The sequence below is a fragment of the Mugil cephalus genome, chromosome 19, assembly GCF_022458985.1.
Source record: "Mugil cephalus isolate CIBA_MC_2020 chromosome 19, CIBA_Mcephalus_1.1, whole genome shotgun sequence".
Lineage (NCBI taxonomy): Eukaryota > Metazoa > Chordata > Actinopteri > Mugiliformes > Mugilidae > Mugil > Mugil cephalus.
The window spans coordinates 22,821,079-22,836,659 of NC_061788.1; the positions used below are offsets into that span (position 1 = coordinate 22,821,079).

Consider the following 15,581-nt stretch of genomic DNA (forward strand, 5'->3'; position numbering starts at 1 on the left):
TTTTGCCAGAAAACAAATTGAGGATCCCCAAAACTTTTGGCAAAATACTCTGTGGACTGAAGAGACAAAAGATGAACTTTTTGCATGGTGTGTGCCCCTTTACTGGTCTAAAAGTAACACCGCATTTCAGAAAAAGAACATCAGTAAAATCTAAAACATCTGACTAAATATATAGACTTCACTAAAATATATCCATTCTAATGAATCTGAGCTAAAACAAAGCCACAAAGTCGCGCAATATTTTAATTTTAATAACTTCAATAACCCCCTTGGCACCTTCTTAAAAATGGTTTGGTCCCCGATTTGTTCTTCCTCGTATGAATTAAATGAGGGCAAGCAAGCAAGCGAACTCCACCGCTTAGTCAGGAAGATCAATTAAGATGATGACACCCCAAAGCACACAAATCTGGACATTAGAAGAGACATGAGAGCGTCCAAAAAACAAAAAGCCCAGAGAAAAACAAAATAAAAACAGCACAAAAAGACAAAAACAACCAAAAATGATTTTGATTGGTTCAAGGCACAGAAAAAGTAACAAGTCAGACCAAAACCAACCATTAACACACTAAAAATAATCTAAAAGGTTATTCTTCACAGAGCTACTGGCAACATGCAGCCACTCTTTCAGGGCACATTTTTCCAAAATAAATAAATAAATAAATAAAAAATATTGTTATTGGTGGGACATTTGAATACCCCAAATACAAAAAAGTTACATGTTCAAAGTATTTTTTGTTGTTTCCACAGCAATATAAAATAAAAGTCACCATAATAGCTGGCCAACACTGAGATACTTTAAATTACCTTCGTATCCAATGTAAATTGGACTGTAGATTGGACTGTATATTATTTTCTGTAATTCTTACTACCTTACTACCTTCTTATTCTATTAATTTAATTTTATTTTATTTTATTTTGTTTTTCCAAATCTTTTTATTGAGGTTTTCCAACAAAATAACATAAAGTAACATCTAACAGTGGAAAAGGACATTCACAACATTATGTTAACAAATAACTACTAACAAATAACAAATAACTAACCTAAATCCAGTTGTCTATGTCTAGTGAATTTATGTTCTTTGTTATCTTGGGAAGCTTGGACAAAACAATTTGGGGGGAATCAACTATGGGGATCAATAAAGTGATCTTGAATCTTGGATCTTGACAATAAAAAAATAAAAAGACCCTCACCCCCAGCAGTCCAATGATGCTTGTGATGGTGAGTGAGTGATCTGGACACTGATTGGCTGTTCTGGTTTATTACTGAACTGCTGTACACCTGGCAATTACTAAGAGATTAATCAATATCTTGGCTATATCAATTATATAATCAATACCAAAACAAAAACTAATAATAAATAATTTACATTATAATACCCTGACTCACTGTTGAGTGGTTAATCCTAAAAAAGAAAACAAATTGGATATTGTTTTCCCTTAATAAAAACCTTAATTTAAAAACTGCATTTTGTGTTTATTTGTGTTGTCTTTAACTAGTATGTAAGTTTGTATGACCTGAAACATTTAGATGTAAAAATAAATAAATAAATAAATAACAATCAAGAAGAAAATCTTAATAATTTAATCTTCAACAACAACAACAACAACAACAACAACAACAACAACAACAAAAAACAAAAAAGACCCAAAAGTATTCAGTGACTCCAGCTGACAGCTTACAAATACAGTTCTTTGAAGGGGTATTTCTTTTGAAACTGTAAACAAATTAAAATAAACTACCAGGAACTTTCTTTTCAGAATATTACTTGAAGGGCTTTTGTCTGTTACAGATGCAGAAACTAAGGCAGATACCATTGCCTGCAAACCCACACAGAAGTTTTATGCTTGTTGTGTTTGTGGAGAATACCAACTAACTGCTGTTGCAGTGGGCCCACAACGACAAATCTCATTGCTCTCGCCCAGTGGTCTACTGAGTATACAGAATATATTACAGAAGGAAAAAACAATAAGTCCACAATGGCAATCAAACAGATAATGCTGACAGAGAATGGACCAGTAAAACTCAGATGGTAAAACAAATAAATAAAATGACTCATTAGGAAAGAGTAGGAAGAGAGAGTAGGAAAACTGAGGACAAAAGGGTTACTACCCACAAGATTCTAAACCCAGAAACATAAAAGTTAAGATGTTAAACTTTATTTGCAAAACATGGTAAACTCATTTACAGGACAACATTTAAACAATTTCCCTGACAGATTAACAAAGTATTATGATTCTGATCATAAAATAATAATTACAGATAGTAATATTAAAATCTACAGCATGGTCTAGTAAAATAAACATTTTTAAACAATCCCACACAGATGTGGATCTCTCTTTTTCCTTTATGACATATCGGATAAGGCTCGGATATCGGATAAACTCTTCACAACCAAAACTCTTGGATGTTACAGTTAAGTATTAGGTCATTTTAGTAGTACACAGTTTGAAAAAATAAAACATCATCTACGACAGTGACTACACGTTTTGCTCATGACATCTCTGTTCACCTTGTGTTACCGGGCGAAGCCTGGCCATTTAGTCTGTAGAGATGTTTAACAAATAATGCTCCTGTGGGAACAGTAAAATGTATGCGTGCTTATGAGTGCCTTAATAATCAGGTTTAATTACCAGAAGTGATTCAATATGCAATATATGGGACATAATCAATGGAACAGAATACACTGAACATGTACTGTGTGCAGAAGTGGAAAACACTGGAAGGCCGAATGATATGATTGTATTGAGAACAACTTGTACTTAAAGGTCACCATGTATTTTCTGAAGATGTCTCGCGGGGGGAGCAGGATGCGCCGGACCACAATCTAACAGAGAAAGTGTGTCAAAGAGGAGAAGTAGATGAGCCTATCAGGAGTAGACAAACACCCTAGACTGTAGGAATAGAAAAGAACTGCCCCCGCGAAGGCAACTCAGATCCAGACTCATATCTTTGTATGTACTGTGGTCTCCACACTCTGCAGACTGTGAATAAATACTCGTACTGGACGTCATTCTCTCGTCTCTTTATTCCTCACATCAACGGACCCGGAGAGGAGAGGAAAGCAGGGCTAAATTCCTCCTCAACACTCCTGAAGAATGTAGTTTGTTTGACTTGTGGAGTGATAGGCGTTTGATTAACCCAATAGTAACTGAGATTTGAAAGGCAAGGAAGAGACTAACCAATAGAACTTCCGTGGGCGGGGCTCCCTGCCAAGCTAACGCAAGCGTTGGAAGTGGGAAGAAGAAGCCGATTCTGGAAGCCATTACGTTGCGCACACCAATGGAGTAAATACTACTATTTTTGCGTACAATACGCACAATTACCTTTTGTGAAGAGTGTTTTCTGCAATTATGACATCGGCCGCCAAAAAGAGAAAGATGAATTTCTCGGAGAGAGAGGTGGAAATTATTGTCGAAGAAATTGAGAAACAAAAGCACACACTGGTTAACCACTTCAACGCTGGAGTCACCCACATGGCAAAGAATAACGCGTGGGTGGACATCCTTAAAAAGGTAAACGCAGTCACCACCTGTCCCAGAGAGCTACCCGAGGTGAAAAAGAAGTGGTCCGACATGAAGACGGAGGTTCGGCGGAAAGTGGCCCAGGCGCGGGCTGCAATAGAAGGGACGTCCGCTGACTGCACTCCCGTTCCCGTTATCCTCACTGCCATGCAGCAGAGGATTTGTAACCTCCTGGGGGAGGCTACCATCATCAGTTTACCAGCTGGAGACTCGGATGCTGAGATAAGTTTGCCTGTTACCGTCAACACCGCCACCACCGTCACACTAGCAGAGGGTAAGTTCACTAAAGTTTTCATTCCAGCATGCGCTGTAGCCATCATTTGATGATGGTTTCTAACCGAGCACATTGAAAAGCCGTGCTGATGAAGAGCGTCTCTGTCACGTTGCATGAACAGAAATGGTCACTTCTGAAGTAAAACTTTTATGTGTTTTATGCGACATTCTCATACTCAAAATTGACTTGAAATTATGTATGGAATTGTATTTCTGGGACAATGGACAATTAGAAAGCACTAAACACATTAAATTTAAGTGTAATACACAACCATGAATAAATTAATTAAAAAGCACGCTGTGTAAACACCAGCCTCCCGCCACCATGACGTATAAAATCTGGTGTACACAGCAAAACACACAGGTCAGAATCCTCATTAGTCTTGCTATGGAGTGGATCAAAAATATCCCTGATACAGTTATATCACTGGACATAAACAAAATCAATTATTAGTTATCATCAGCTGTGACTTTCTTTTGGACCCTGTTTGTTCTAGTCAAGCAGTTTAAGATTTGTTCTTAAACTGAATGTATTAAGGATTCCATATAATAAAACTGTATTAGTTACCCTAGATGCGGAAAGTTGTTTTGTTGTTTTACACTTTATCTCTTGAGAAAGGATTAGAGGCTTGAGGCTTTTATCTTCAAGATGGTACTGAACTGCCCCCAGTGAATTCATTTTTTTGATTAGTCTCCTGGGTCCTAAAACACAATCACTCATTATTTTTAAGGACAAGTTTGACTTAATGTTACAGATGTTTCTGGTATTTCTGCATTTCCCAGGGAAGAGAAAAAAAATGTTGGGGTTTCTTAGTTGTTCCTCCTTATTTTGAAATTCCCTTGAGTATGGTTTGCAGTGAGGTATTTCTCTGGATATGTGATATAGCTACTGTAGAAACTTAAACGCTACACTATATAAAAAATAATAATAATAAATTGTAACAACTAGCTAGTAGCCCTTATGATTCTTTCTTTGCCCACTACATTACCTAATTCTAAACAAATTTAACTGTGTTTTCAGTGCACATTCCATTTAGCATAAATCACACTCAAGTTGATCTGACTGACATTTCATCGTCCTTTCTTAAGGCTGAAATGAAATGACATTCATTTCAACTTGTACTGTTGCATTCTTTTGCTGCTTCTTTATGTTTTGAGGGAGGTTGAAGCCCAAAAGCAAATGCAAATTAAACACATTATGCAGAGATTTCAGAATGACATTGTCCTTTTTATTCAATTAGTAGATAAAACCCAAATGTAAAAGACGTGTGAGCAGTGGTTTTCTTCTACACATGCTGTACTGATGACTGTTGATCCTGGAAGTTGACTGCAGATATTTTTTAAAGCTACACTCCTTTTTGGCCTTTGACACTATGACCAGTGCACATCCACACTGCCTAACACAAAGGTATTAGACAGTTACAGTCAAAATATGGATATGCTACTGAACCAGTGATCTGCTACTATGCTTCTGACAGAGTTTTGAACTCATGAGATTTGACGGAGTCATGAGATTGATAATGGGAGTTCTCAAATCCAATTCCCAAGATTTCTTCCCAAGTAATACCTGTGAAGAAATCCTGCAGCACACATGATTCACTGTAACATTTCTTTTACTCTAAAATGGGGGTGGCTATTGGCAAGGACTTCATGATACGATACATATCACAATGCTGGAGTCACCTTACAATATATTATTGCGATATTATGATTTTGCAATATATTGCAATATTCTACATAGTTCACTGAAAAAAAAATATTTTGAAATGCAGCTTAAAATACAAGCTATATATATGTACATCAGATGACAGTGATAATTAATTGGACAGACGAAAAAACAATATTAATTCAACTTCAATTCAAATCCCAGTTTATTGCACTTATACAGAAAGTGAATCAAGTTTCTTGCCACTTAAATGTAAAATGAACAGATTTGAAAATAAGATGCTTATGCATACGTATTGCCTAAGTACTGTGTTATCCAGTGTAGTTTGCTTTGGATCAACAGGTTCCGGTGGCTGCAGCTTTTGCTGCGCTAACAGCTCATGGTGTCGCATTAGATGTGTTCGCAAGTTGTTTGTGTACCTTGAATATCTAGCAAACTGCATTCTCTTTGTTCAGCTTCTTAGTTCCTTCCTCCAATTACAATGTATTGCAGTATATTGCCATATCGATATTTTTACAATCGCTGGTCAATGCACTTTGATTATGTTAACCTGATCTTAAGAAAGTGCACGGATGCTTTAGTTGGAGCAACCTGTAAGGCAACCCCTTTTTAACAAGAAGAAACCTTTAGCAGAACTCAGTTCATGTGAGAGGGCTCACCTGCTTCAGCCTAGCTGAGTAATGTGAGAGAAAAAGAAAGAGAAGAGAGAGAAGAGCAGCAGAAGGAAGCAGATTCATTCAAGCAGAATCATTCATACATCTAGATGTGAAATTTCCCAGTTTAGGATTAATAAAGCATCCATCCATCCATCCATCCATCCATAAATAACATGCAGTCAGCATATAAACACATTAAAAACAAGAGTACATGATACTAGGTAATGCGGTTTACATGGGAGAATGATAATTGATACAATGTATAGATAGTCAGAATCCAAAATATTAATTGTAGAAAAGCTTACAGTGTACTCATACAGGTACTATTGGGAGAATACAGGGGTACACTGGTGTAAATCTGCGTCAGTGTCAATACTAGGTATATTCCGGGTCTCAAAACTCGGACAAATAGACTCATAAACAGCTTCTACCCCTGGGCCATCAGGCTTATCAACCAGAGCAACTAGATCTTTATAATACCGTGAAATGGTGCTACTCCTTTCTGGGAGCATTGCTGCCTCTTTTTGTATTTTTAAGGTTTATTCATTATTTATTCTGAATGCATGTCTGTGTTGATGCTTCTTTTGTGTTTTTAACCTAGCTTCAAATAGATGCTCACTACAAATTGCGTTGCATATCTTTTTTGCAATGACAATAAAGGGATTCTGACTGTGATTAGTTGCTCAAAGTTTTTAACACTGGTTTCGAAGAGAACAGTGCAGATACTTACGCTTGTGGAAAATTGTGACTTGTGAAAAAGGTGACTAGTAGAATATGGAAACATGGCACATTGAGAACAAAGCCTTTGTACAACTAGAATATGCGGTTATTGCCGCTTTGTTGTCTGTTTGACAAGATATGATAATGAATCATCAAGCATACAGAGAGTTTTAACAAATAAAGCCACATTTCTTTGGGAGGCAGCTACTTCTGTTGTGCTAAGCTAACCAATTTTACATTTAGCCCCACTAGTGTTAAGCAGTAGGCTAGTCTTTTGTTTCTTCCTAATGATTATGTTTTAGATTATGGCTTTAACCTTATTTTTACAATGTGTTTGTTCTCTGGATTTTGAGTGCTAGTGACTTTCCTTTCATGCTAAGGAGATGTAGTGATTAGTTTATGTTGTAAATGTCAAATTGTTGTGTTTTACTATGATATTCCATCTGTATTTTGTAGCTCTTCCAGCTGGCCCAGAAACAGTATGTGATGAAACAAAACCACTGAATGGTACGTGTTTTTTTCTTCTTATGCAAGTTCTGAAATTCAAAAGTTTTAAAAGTTCTGAGCAGTTAATTTGATATTTTGATATATTTGGACAAGCAAACACATGATCTTCTCTGACCTATAGATAAAGTTTAAATATACAGCATTGTATTGAAAAGCTAATATTGCCCCTTTTAACAGACATAATAGTTGTTGTTTTTTTATAAAACTGTTCGCCAGTCACCTTTGAAATCTTTGATCATGCAAACTTATCTTAGTTGCAAGATGTTTGAAGGTTTTCTTGCGTGTTCTACCAATATCAAAAACCCCCATCCACACAACTTTTCAAAAGCATGCAAATTTTGGCAGTGACTAAACCATTCCTAATCAAGCTCTGATTTGATGCAAAATGTTTGGCTGATTAAACATTTTCTGTATATTTTTAAAATTTTCCCCCAGTAGTTTCACCCACAGATTTATTTGATTTCAAATACACATTAACATGAATCCAACGTATTTTATTAAAATGATCAATGGAGGCAGAAGATATTATGGTTCAGTCAGACAGCGGAAGATAAAAAAAAAAACAAAAAAAAAACAATTATGGTTTAATTTATTTTGATATATTTATTCATATTTAAACTGCTATGTCTGTTATGTCGATAGCAGCATAACCAGCTACCGTAATAACTGTTAAGGACATTTTAGGGGACAGCTTTACCTGGGGGACAGGCCATCCAAAACAGGCACTGTCCCCAGAAATTGGGGACATCTGGTCACCCTAATTGACTGGTGGATGTGGCTGCTTTCTCATGAATCACTTAGCCATTATCTATTCTCGCTAACCTTGCATATTGGTCTCTGAACCAGTTCCATATTATTGATGGGGAGCTTCCTTAGCCGTTAGCAATAGTCATAAGTGAGCTACAGCTGCAAGCGGTTGCGAGGATGTCGAGTATGTTGCATGCGGCGACATCATAAATTTTAATTCAAATTTACAAGAACCTTTCTGACAGCGACTTAACCCTCCTATTATCCTTGGGGTCAATTTGACTGCAACTGACTTGGCGTCAATTACAGCAGAAGTTTTCCCTCAGTGTTGTACAGGCAGATTGGCAGCGCAATTTGCTGAGTTGATGAAGCGTGATAATAAATGTAGTTGCTAATAATAAAATTGAAAAATACCTTCGGTGGGCGGTCAGAAATATCTACAGAAACAAAAGAAACTTCAGGTTAAACTGAAAAAATGATGCGTTTGTGACAAGAAAAAATTCAAAACTAAAAACGATGCATTTTAAGTCAAAACAACGTCGAGTTAAAGTAAAAACGGCACAAAGACACAGACAAGACAAAGACTAAAGACAAACTAGATAGAATGAATAAGAGAATAAGAACTGGGATAAAAAATGAGACTAAAGACTATCACTCGTCTGCTGTCTGGGGAGTGTCCATTTGTTACGAAACTGGTCTTGGTGCCTTTGGAGTGATTTACATGGGAGTGCTTTCATTTCACCCTCTAAGAGCATTAAAGAATGGTTGTACTTATACACAGTACTCGTCTGCTTCTCACTACCAGCCAACATCATGTCAGCATGAAAACACATTATCAGAAACATTCATTCATTTCTACGACATTCTTCAATACTAACTCATACGATAACTAACAGTAAGCTGTGCTAACTAACAATACAAAGGAGAAAGAAAGTTATATTATATTTATATATTATATTATATTCAGTGAATAAGGATGCTTACAATAACCAGTTTTGGTTTTCAGAATATGAACGTATTAAAAGTCTAACAGTAATATGCAGTACAATTACATACCAAAGGTGCTTTTGCTACTACTACTTCCATGGCAGAAACTAGTCAATTTTTCTTAAGTTTTACTTTGCCGTTATAGCACCTAGAGAGATGGTCAAAACATGGATTTGATACAGATGATGAGCTGAATATATAGTATGTCATATAAATCATTTTTGATTAAAAGTGTACATTTCATAGTTTCTGATTTCAGTGGAGAATGAGCACTCAGTCACAGAGAGGTTCTGCAGCTATTGCTTAATTTACAAGTCTTATCTCACCAGATGTTCAAGTCTCCACTAAGTCAGGTCCTGTTATCTTTGGGTATCTGGAGGACAATAGTTTAAATGCAAATAATGATTGTGTAGTGTGTGTGATGTTTTGTGGCATCAGAATGTTCTTAAAAGCTTGTTTTTTGGCCTCAGAATATCCAGACCTGAAACAAAAACAATCCCAATTGAGTGTCAGGAGAGGTCCTGCCCATCCTGTCAAAGAAGGGATTCAGATGTTCTACACGCCAGATGGCAAATTCAAACATTCCTAACTATTGGTCCTTCGAACCAGGGTCGTTGTAACTCAATTAACAGGTGTTGAACTGCTGCTTTAACTCATCGAGGAGTAACATAGGCATTTGTTGATCACAGATACACATTACAGAGCCTCTGCCATATTGACAGATTTTCTGTCCTGTTTCCAGCTGAAACATACCACGCTCTGGAGGATGGAGGTGTGGTGGAGTACTGCACCACTACTGTCAGCGATTCTGCACCTAGTGTGGTGGCTACTGTTGAGACTCCAGTAGAGATGCTAGCCTCGTCTTCAGCATCCCCACCACTGCCTCAGAGTCAGGCCAAGCCCCATGAGCTGAAGAGCCGCATTGCCCTCAACTCTGCACGCCTGCTGCAGGAGCAGAGAGTCACCAATGTCCACATTCGACAGATAGCCCAGCACATGGAGTGCCAGAATGAGCTGTTGCAGATGATGCGGCGCTCACAGGAGGCCCAGGTTTTTGCCCAGGAAAGGCAAGCCCAGGCTCTGGAAGGTACCCAGGCTGCTTTACTTGCACTAGTACAGGTACTCAGACCTGCACTCAAAGACCTGCGCAAATTTCTGCAGAGTGGGACTGAGGTCGCAAACCCCAGCAGTTCAGCAACAGGCACGATGGTTGACAGAGCAGTAATGGAAGAGCACAGCAGGCCCAAAACACCACCACTTCTTCCACAGCAAGCGGAGGAGACACAGTAGACACTTTATGTTGACCACTGCCTTCCTTCTGCGTTGCACAAAGCAGAGTCCATGCACACAGACAATTCAGTGTTCTAGTCAGGGAATGCCTTAGGGAGCGCATGTAAAGACTTTTACTTATGCTTTATGACTTGTAAAGAACAAAAGAAAACAAAGTAATGGTTATTTCTACTTTTTACTGTCTGGCAGAGAGTTTGTTTTGATTTGAATTTTAATTTTAATGCATCTTATATAGCCCAGTGATAGAGTAGTAACCTGTCCAAGTTGTACCCCACCTCTGGCCCAATGACAGCTAAAATGTCTCTCTAGAAAATAAGTGATAATAGATAATGGATCTGATATTATGATATAATGCAAATATGCTAGAGCTCATCATTCTGATTCAGTATTTAATTCTTCAAGTCATTTGCAGTTTCTTTTAAAGGAAGTCTCTTGATTTATCAGTAAACATGCCCTATAACCAGAATGTCTTTGCACCCGAAGATCTGAAGAAAGTCTATATCTTGTTTTCTGTACAGACTGCAATGCTGATAATCAACCAAAAGAGGGCAGAGTGTAAACAAGTTTCATCAGAGGTTGATCAGTCGTGTCATTGGCGTGAAATACAGCATTTGTTTATAGGCTTATTACACACTCTGGATTACATAGATAATAAACAATATATAGAAAGCCAAAGGCAGGGTCTGCACGATTTCTCCCACTAGTAGTGCATTAGAACTTTCCAAAAATGACTTGTTATTCCACTGGAATTGGCAGAATGTGTAAGTACAGTTGATGATAAAGAAACAATGTAAATCTATTGGCTCACAGTGGTTCAGCACAAGTGAGCTTCTTCATGAAGCGTCTTTGCATGTTCACATCACACAATACGGCTGAAAGAAGTTTAATTTGATGAAGTTAAAGACCATGACAAACTGTTTACCTCTGTAAACCTATAAAATTAAGCTTGTAGTGAAGATCCTTATATTCTTTAGTTTTCTCATTCTCTTCCTCACTTATGCCACTTCCTTTACCTCACTTCTTTTCCCCTTCTTTCCCCATCTTTGATTGACTTTTGCTCTCACCTTTTGCCACTCTTCATTTAGCTGATTGAGCACACCTCGCACATTATTTAAAGCAGGCACTCCTCACCACACTTTCCTTCCTCACCTTTGCATGGGTTGGCAGTGCTGGTAAGAGTTTAAATTATCTGTTCTTTAGGTTCTTTAGTTCTGACTAGTTTCATAGAGAACCTTATTTCTTAAAATGGACATTACTCCATTTATTAAAATCTAAAATTTCTAAGTTTTAATCTCACATTTGCTTTCTTTCAGATTTCCCCACCCACGTGTTTTTTGTCTTCACTGAATTTATGTTTTAAATTCTGAACCTTGTAGAATAAATTTGTTCAAAACTTGATTCAGTCCCAGATTCCTTGACTCTTGCATTCTGAATGCCCCATGATGATAAGTGCATCAGTTGAACCTCCTAATTAACAGAGCTTCTAATACACATGTAAATAGGCAAAATTTTGCTGACACAAACAAAAAAATTATTACTACAGCTTTTTTTCCCCTCACATAATGCTGTTTATAATACCTCCTTCTGATGCTGTGATCCAACCACAACCCCTTTTTGTTTTGACCCATGTCTTTCTGTTCTTGGACCCTTCTTTTGGGTCACCTGTTGGACACCCATTTCTGGAGTATTATTAGTATGTTTCACTGTAATGTTCAGGTCAGACTATTGAAAGCTGATGTACTACTTAATAACCCTGTCAAGCTGCAGGACAAAGTCACATCAAATCCTTAGAGAGACTCAACTTTACTGATCCCCTTGGGATGACTCCCTCAGGGAAATTGTATTTCCAGCAGCTATATACAAAATAGAAATAAGAGAAATAAACAATGTACAGTAAATGACAAACTCTTAACAGATTAAATTATAAATAACAAATATTGCACAGTGGGTGGGTGACTACCACTACTCCTTCCCTTCTGTCCTCTGTGGCCTACTTCCTCCTCCCCCCGAGTAAAGAGCCTGATGGCTTGAGGAAGTCCCTTTCACATTAGATGAAAAACCGGGTTATCGACCCTCGGCTTCAATGTGAGCATGCCACGTGGACCCACTAAATGATGACGTTGATGTACCTGCCTGTCACATTCTGACCGTGAGATCCATGAGTTGCTCTGCGTCCGTGGCGAAGAGTAAATTCAGCGGCAGGTATCGTGCACTGTGCAGGAAACAGTGATTTATTCAAATATCAGCAGCCTTTTGAAAGACCAAGGGTCTGACCAGTGTGTTTTTCAGGTCATCAACGAACTGAAAGCATTAAAAAATACACCATGATGTCCATTGTTTATCTCACAGTATAGTGTAGTTAAATGTGTAATGATGACATTGTTGACACGATGACATATAAGAAGAAGAAAAAACAGGCACCCAGCTCTCACAGCGGGAGGTCAGACCCTAGTACAGGTGCTGGCCAGTAAATTAGAATATCATCAAAAACTTGATTTATCTCAGTAATTCCATTCAAAAAGTGAAATTTGTACATTATATTCATGCAATGCACACAGACCGATGTATTTCCAATGTTTATTTCTTTTAATTTTGATATTTATAAGTGACAACTAATGAAAACTCCAAATTTGGCATCTCAAAAAATTAGAATATTGAAAAGGCCAATGAAAAAAAATGTTTTTTTTAGAAATGTTGGCCAACTGAAAAGAATGAACATGAAAAGCATGCGCATGTATAGCACTCAATACTTAGTCGGGGCTACTTTTGCCTCAATCACTGCATTAATGCGGCGTGGCATGGACTCGATCAGTCTGTGGCACTGCTCAGGTGTTATGAGAGCCCAGGTTGCTCTGATAGTCGTCTTCAGCTCCTCTGCATTGTTGGGTCTAGCGCATTGCATCTTCCGCTTCACAATACCCCATAGATTTTCTATGGGGTTAAGGTCAGGCGAGTTTGCTGGCCAATCAAGGACAGGGATACCATGGTCCTTGAACCAGGTACTGGTGGTTTTGGCACTGTGTGCAGGTGCCAAGTCCTGTTGAAAAGTGAAATCTGCATCTCCATAAAGTTGGTCAGCAGCAGGAAGCATGAAGTGCTCTAAAACTTCCTGGTAGACAGCTGCATTGACCTTGGACCTCAGGAAACAGAGTGGGCCAACACCGGCAGATGACATGGCACCCCACACCATCACTGACGGTGGAAACTTTACACTGGACCTCATGCAACGTGGATTCTGTGCTTCTCCGCTCTTCCTCCAGACTCTGGGTCCTTGATTTCCAAAGGAAATGCAAAATTTGCTTTCATCAGAAAACATAACTTTGGACCACTCAGCAGCAGTCCAGTCCTTTTTATCCTTGGCCCAGGCGAGACGCTTCTTACGCTGTTTCTTGTTCAAGAGTGGCTTGACACACGGAATGCGACAGCTGAATCCCATGTCTTTCATGCGTCTCTTCGTGGTGGTTCTTGAAGCGCTGACTCCAGCTGCAGTCCACTCTTTGTGGATCTCCCCCACATTTTTGAATGGGTTTGTCGTCACAATTCTCTGCAGGGTGCGGTTATCCCTAGAGCTTGTACACTTTTTTCTACCACATTTTTTCCGTCCCTTCGCCTGTCTGTTAATGTGCTTGGACACAGAGCTCTGCGAACAGCCAGCTTCTTTAGCAATCAACTTTTGTGTCTTGCCCTCCTTGTACAAGGTGTCAATGGTCGTCTTTTGGACAACTGTTAAGTCAGAAGTCTTCCCCATGATTGTGGAGCCTTCAGAACAAGACTGAGGAACCTTTTAAAGGCCTTTGCAGGTGTTTTGAGTTAATCAGCTGATTAGTGTGGCACCAGGTGTCTTCTATATTGAGCCTTTTCAGAATATTCTAATTTTCTGACATACTGAATTTGGTGTTTTCATTAGCTGTCAGTTGTAATAATAAAAATGAAAATGAATAAACACTTGAAATATATCACTATGTGTGGAAGGAAAGTATACAGTATACAAGTTTCACCTTTTGAATGGAATTACTGAAATAATTCAACTTTTTGATGATATTCTAATTTACTGGCCAGCACCTGTATATACAGTCACTGGCTCAGACCCAGGATTACTGGCGATGTGAAAGCACCAAAGTCGAGTCCACCTGGGTCTGAAAATCTTGCGTTGACCCGGTATTTTCGATGTGAAAGGGGTGTGTGATTTTTGCCTTTGTGATGTCATGCAGGGAAATAACCACTCCCTCTAGTAGTGGATACCCTACACGTATATTCGTCATACAGTATACATCTATGGTGGGTACTGCCTTTCACACCCTCTAAAACTACTGAGCTGGCGCCATTTTTTCTCCTCACAAAACCCTCACAAAAACACATGGTATAGGTACGAGCAAAGAACGGCCATTTCTCTGTTGTTGACTGCACTAACGAGCGCAGAAGTCTACTTTATTCACTTCCTCTGAGCCTCCGAAGACCTGGTAGATCAATTTTAGAGCGACTTTTTGACTGGCTGAAATTCAGGACCAAATCTGAATTTGGGGTAATAAATGCGTCAAACGACATCTGACAAGAGACTTCTGATATGAAATTTTTGAAAAAATGTATAATATGTGACCTTTACTTAAGAATTTCTGATATTTGGCAATTTCAGAGGAGGAACTGTGATCTGACTTTCAGGGTATGTCTGCCTACATCTTGGCACAGTGAAAGGAGTTTGTTTCTCCATGGAGAAGTTGGAGGTTGTGCACCCTATTGCATGCAGCTGTTAAAGGCAAACAACTGCACATCCTTCAAAGGTTTGATGTTTGTTTGTACACTGATAGGTTTATGGAGAGCTTCTTCTTTGGAGACCAGCAGCTCTAAACAACTGTACGGCTTGTTATGTGAAGACAGACTACTGACAAGACAATAAGCCCCTTTGTCTTTGTGCTTGCACACACAGAGACAATGTATTGCAAGTGCCATACCTTGCCATACCCAAACAACGCCACTGTTTCAGTGCATCCCACAGATAGTTTGGGATCTAATGAATTTGGAGGCCAGGTCAACACCTTGTGATGTTTTTGGTGTTATTTGAGTTGTTCCTAAACTATTTTTGTGCCTGTGTCATTCTACATCCTGCTGGGGATGGCTGCTGCCATCAAGAAGTATCATTGCTATGGGATCAAAGTGCATTGTCTGGTCTAGGTAGGTGGAACATGTCTAAGTAACGTCCACATGAATGCCAGGTC

General features: G+C 38.6%; 1 protein-coding gene across 2 annotated transcripts; it reads left to right on the plus strand.

The window, feature by feature from the left end:
- Positions 1-3,117: 3,117 nt before the first annotated feature.
- On the plus strand, positions 3,118-11,766 carry naif1 (nuclear apoptosis inducing factor 1). Of its 2 annotated transcripts, XM_047569015.1 has the most exons (3): positions 3,123-3,796; positions 7,294-7,344; positions 9,821-11,766. In XM_047569015.1, the coding sequence occupies exons 1-3, from the start codon at positions 3,352-3,354 to the stop codon at positions 10,366-10,368; spliced, it is 1,044 nt and encodes a 347-aa protein (XP_047424971.1). In that variant the 5' UTR covers positions 3,123-3,351; the 3' UTR covers positions 10,369-11,766. The 2 variants fall into 2 exon arrangements, with proteins under 2 accessions (XP_047424972.1, XP_047424971.1); XM_047569016.1 differs by lacking the exon at positions 7,294-7,344 and having other exon boundaries at positions 3,118-3,796.
- The last annotated feature ends 3,815 nt before the right edge of the window (positions 11,767-15,581 follow it).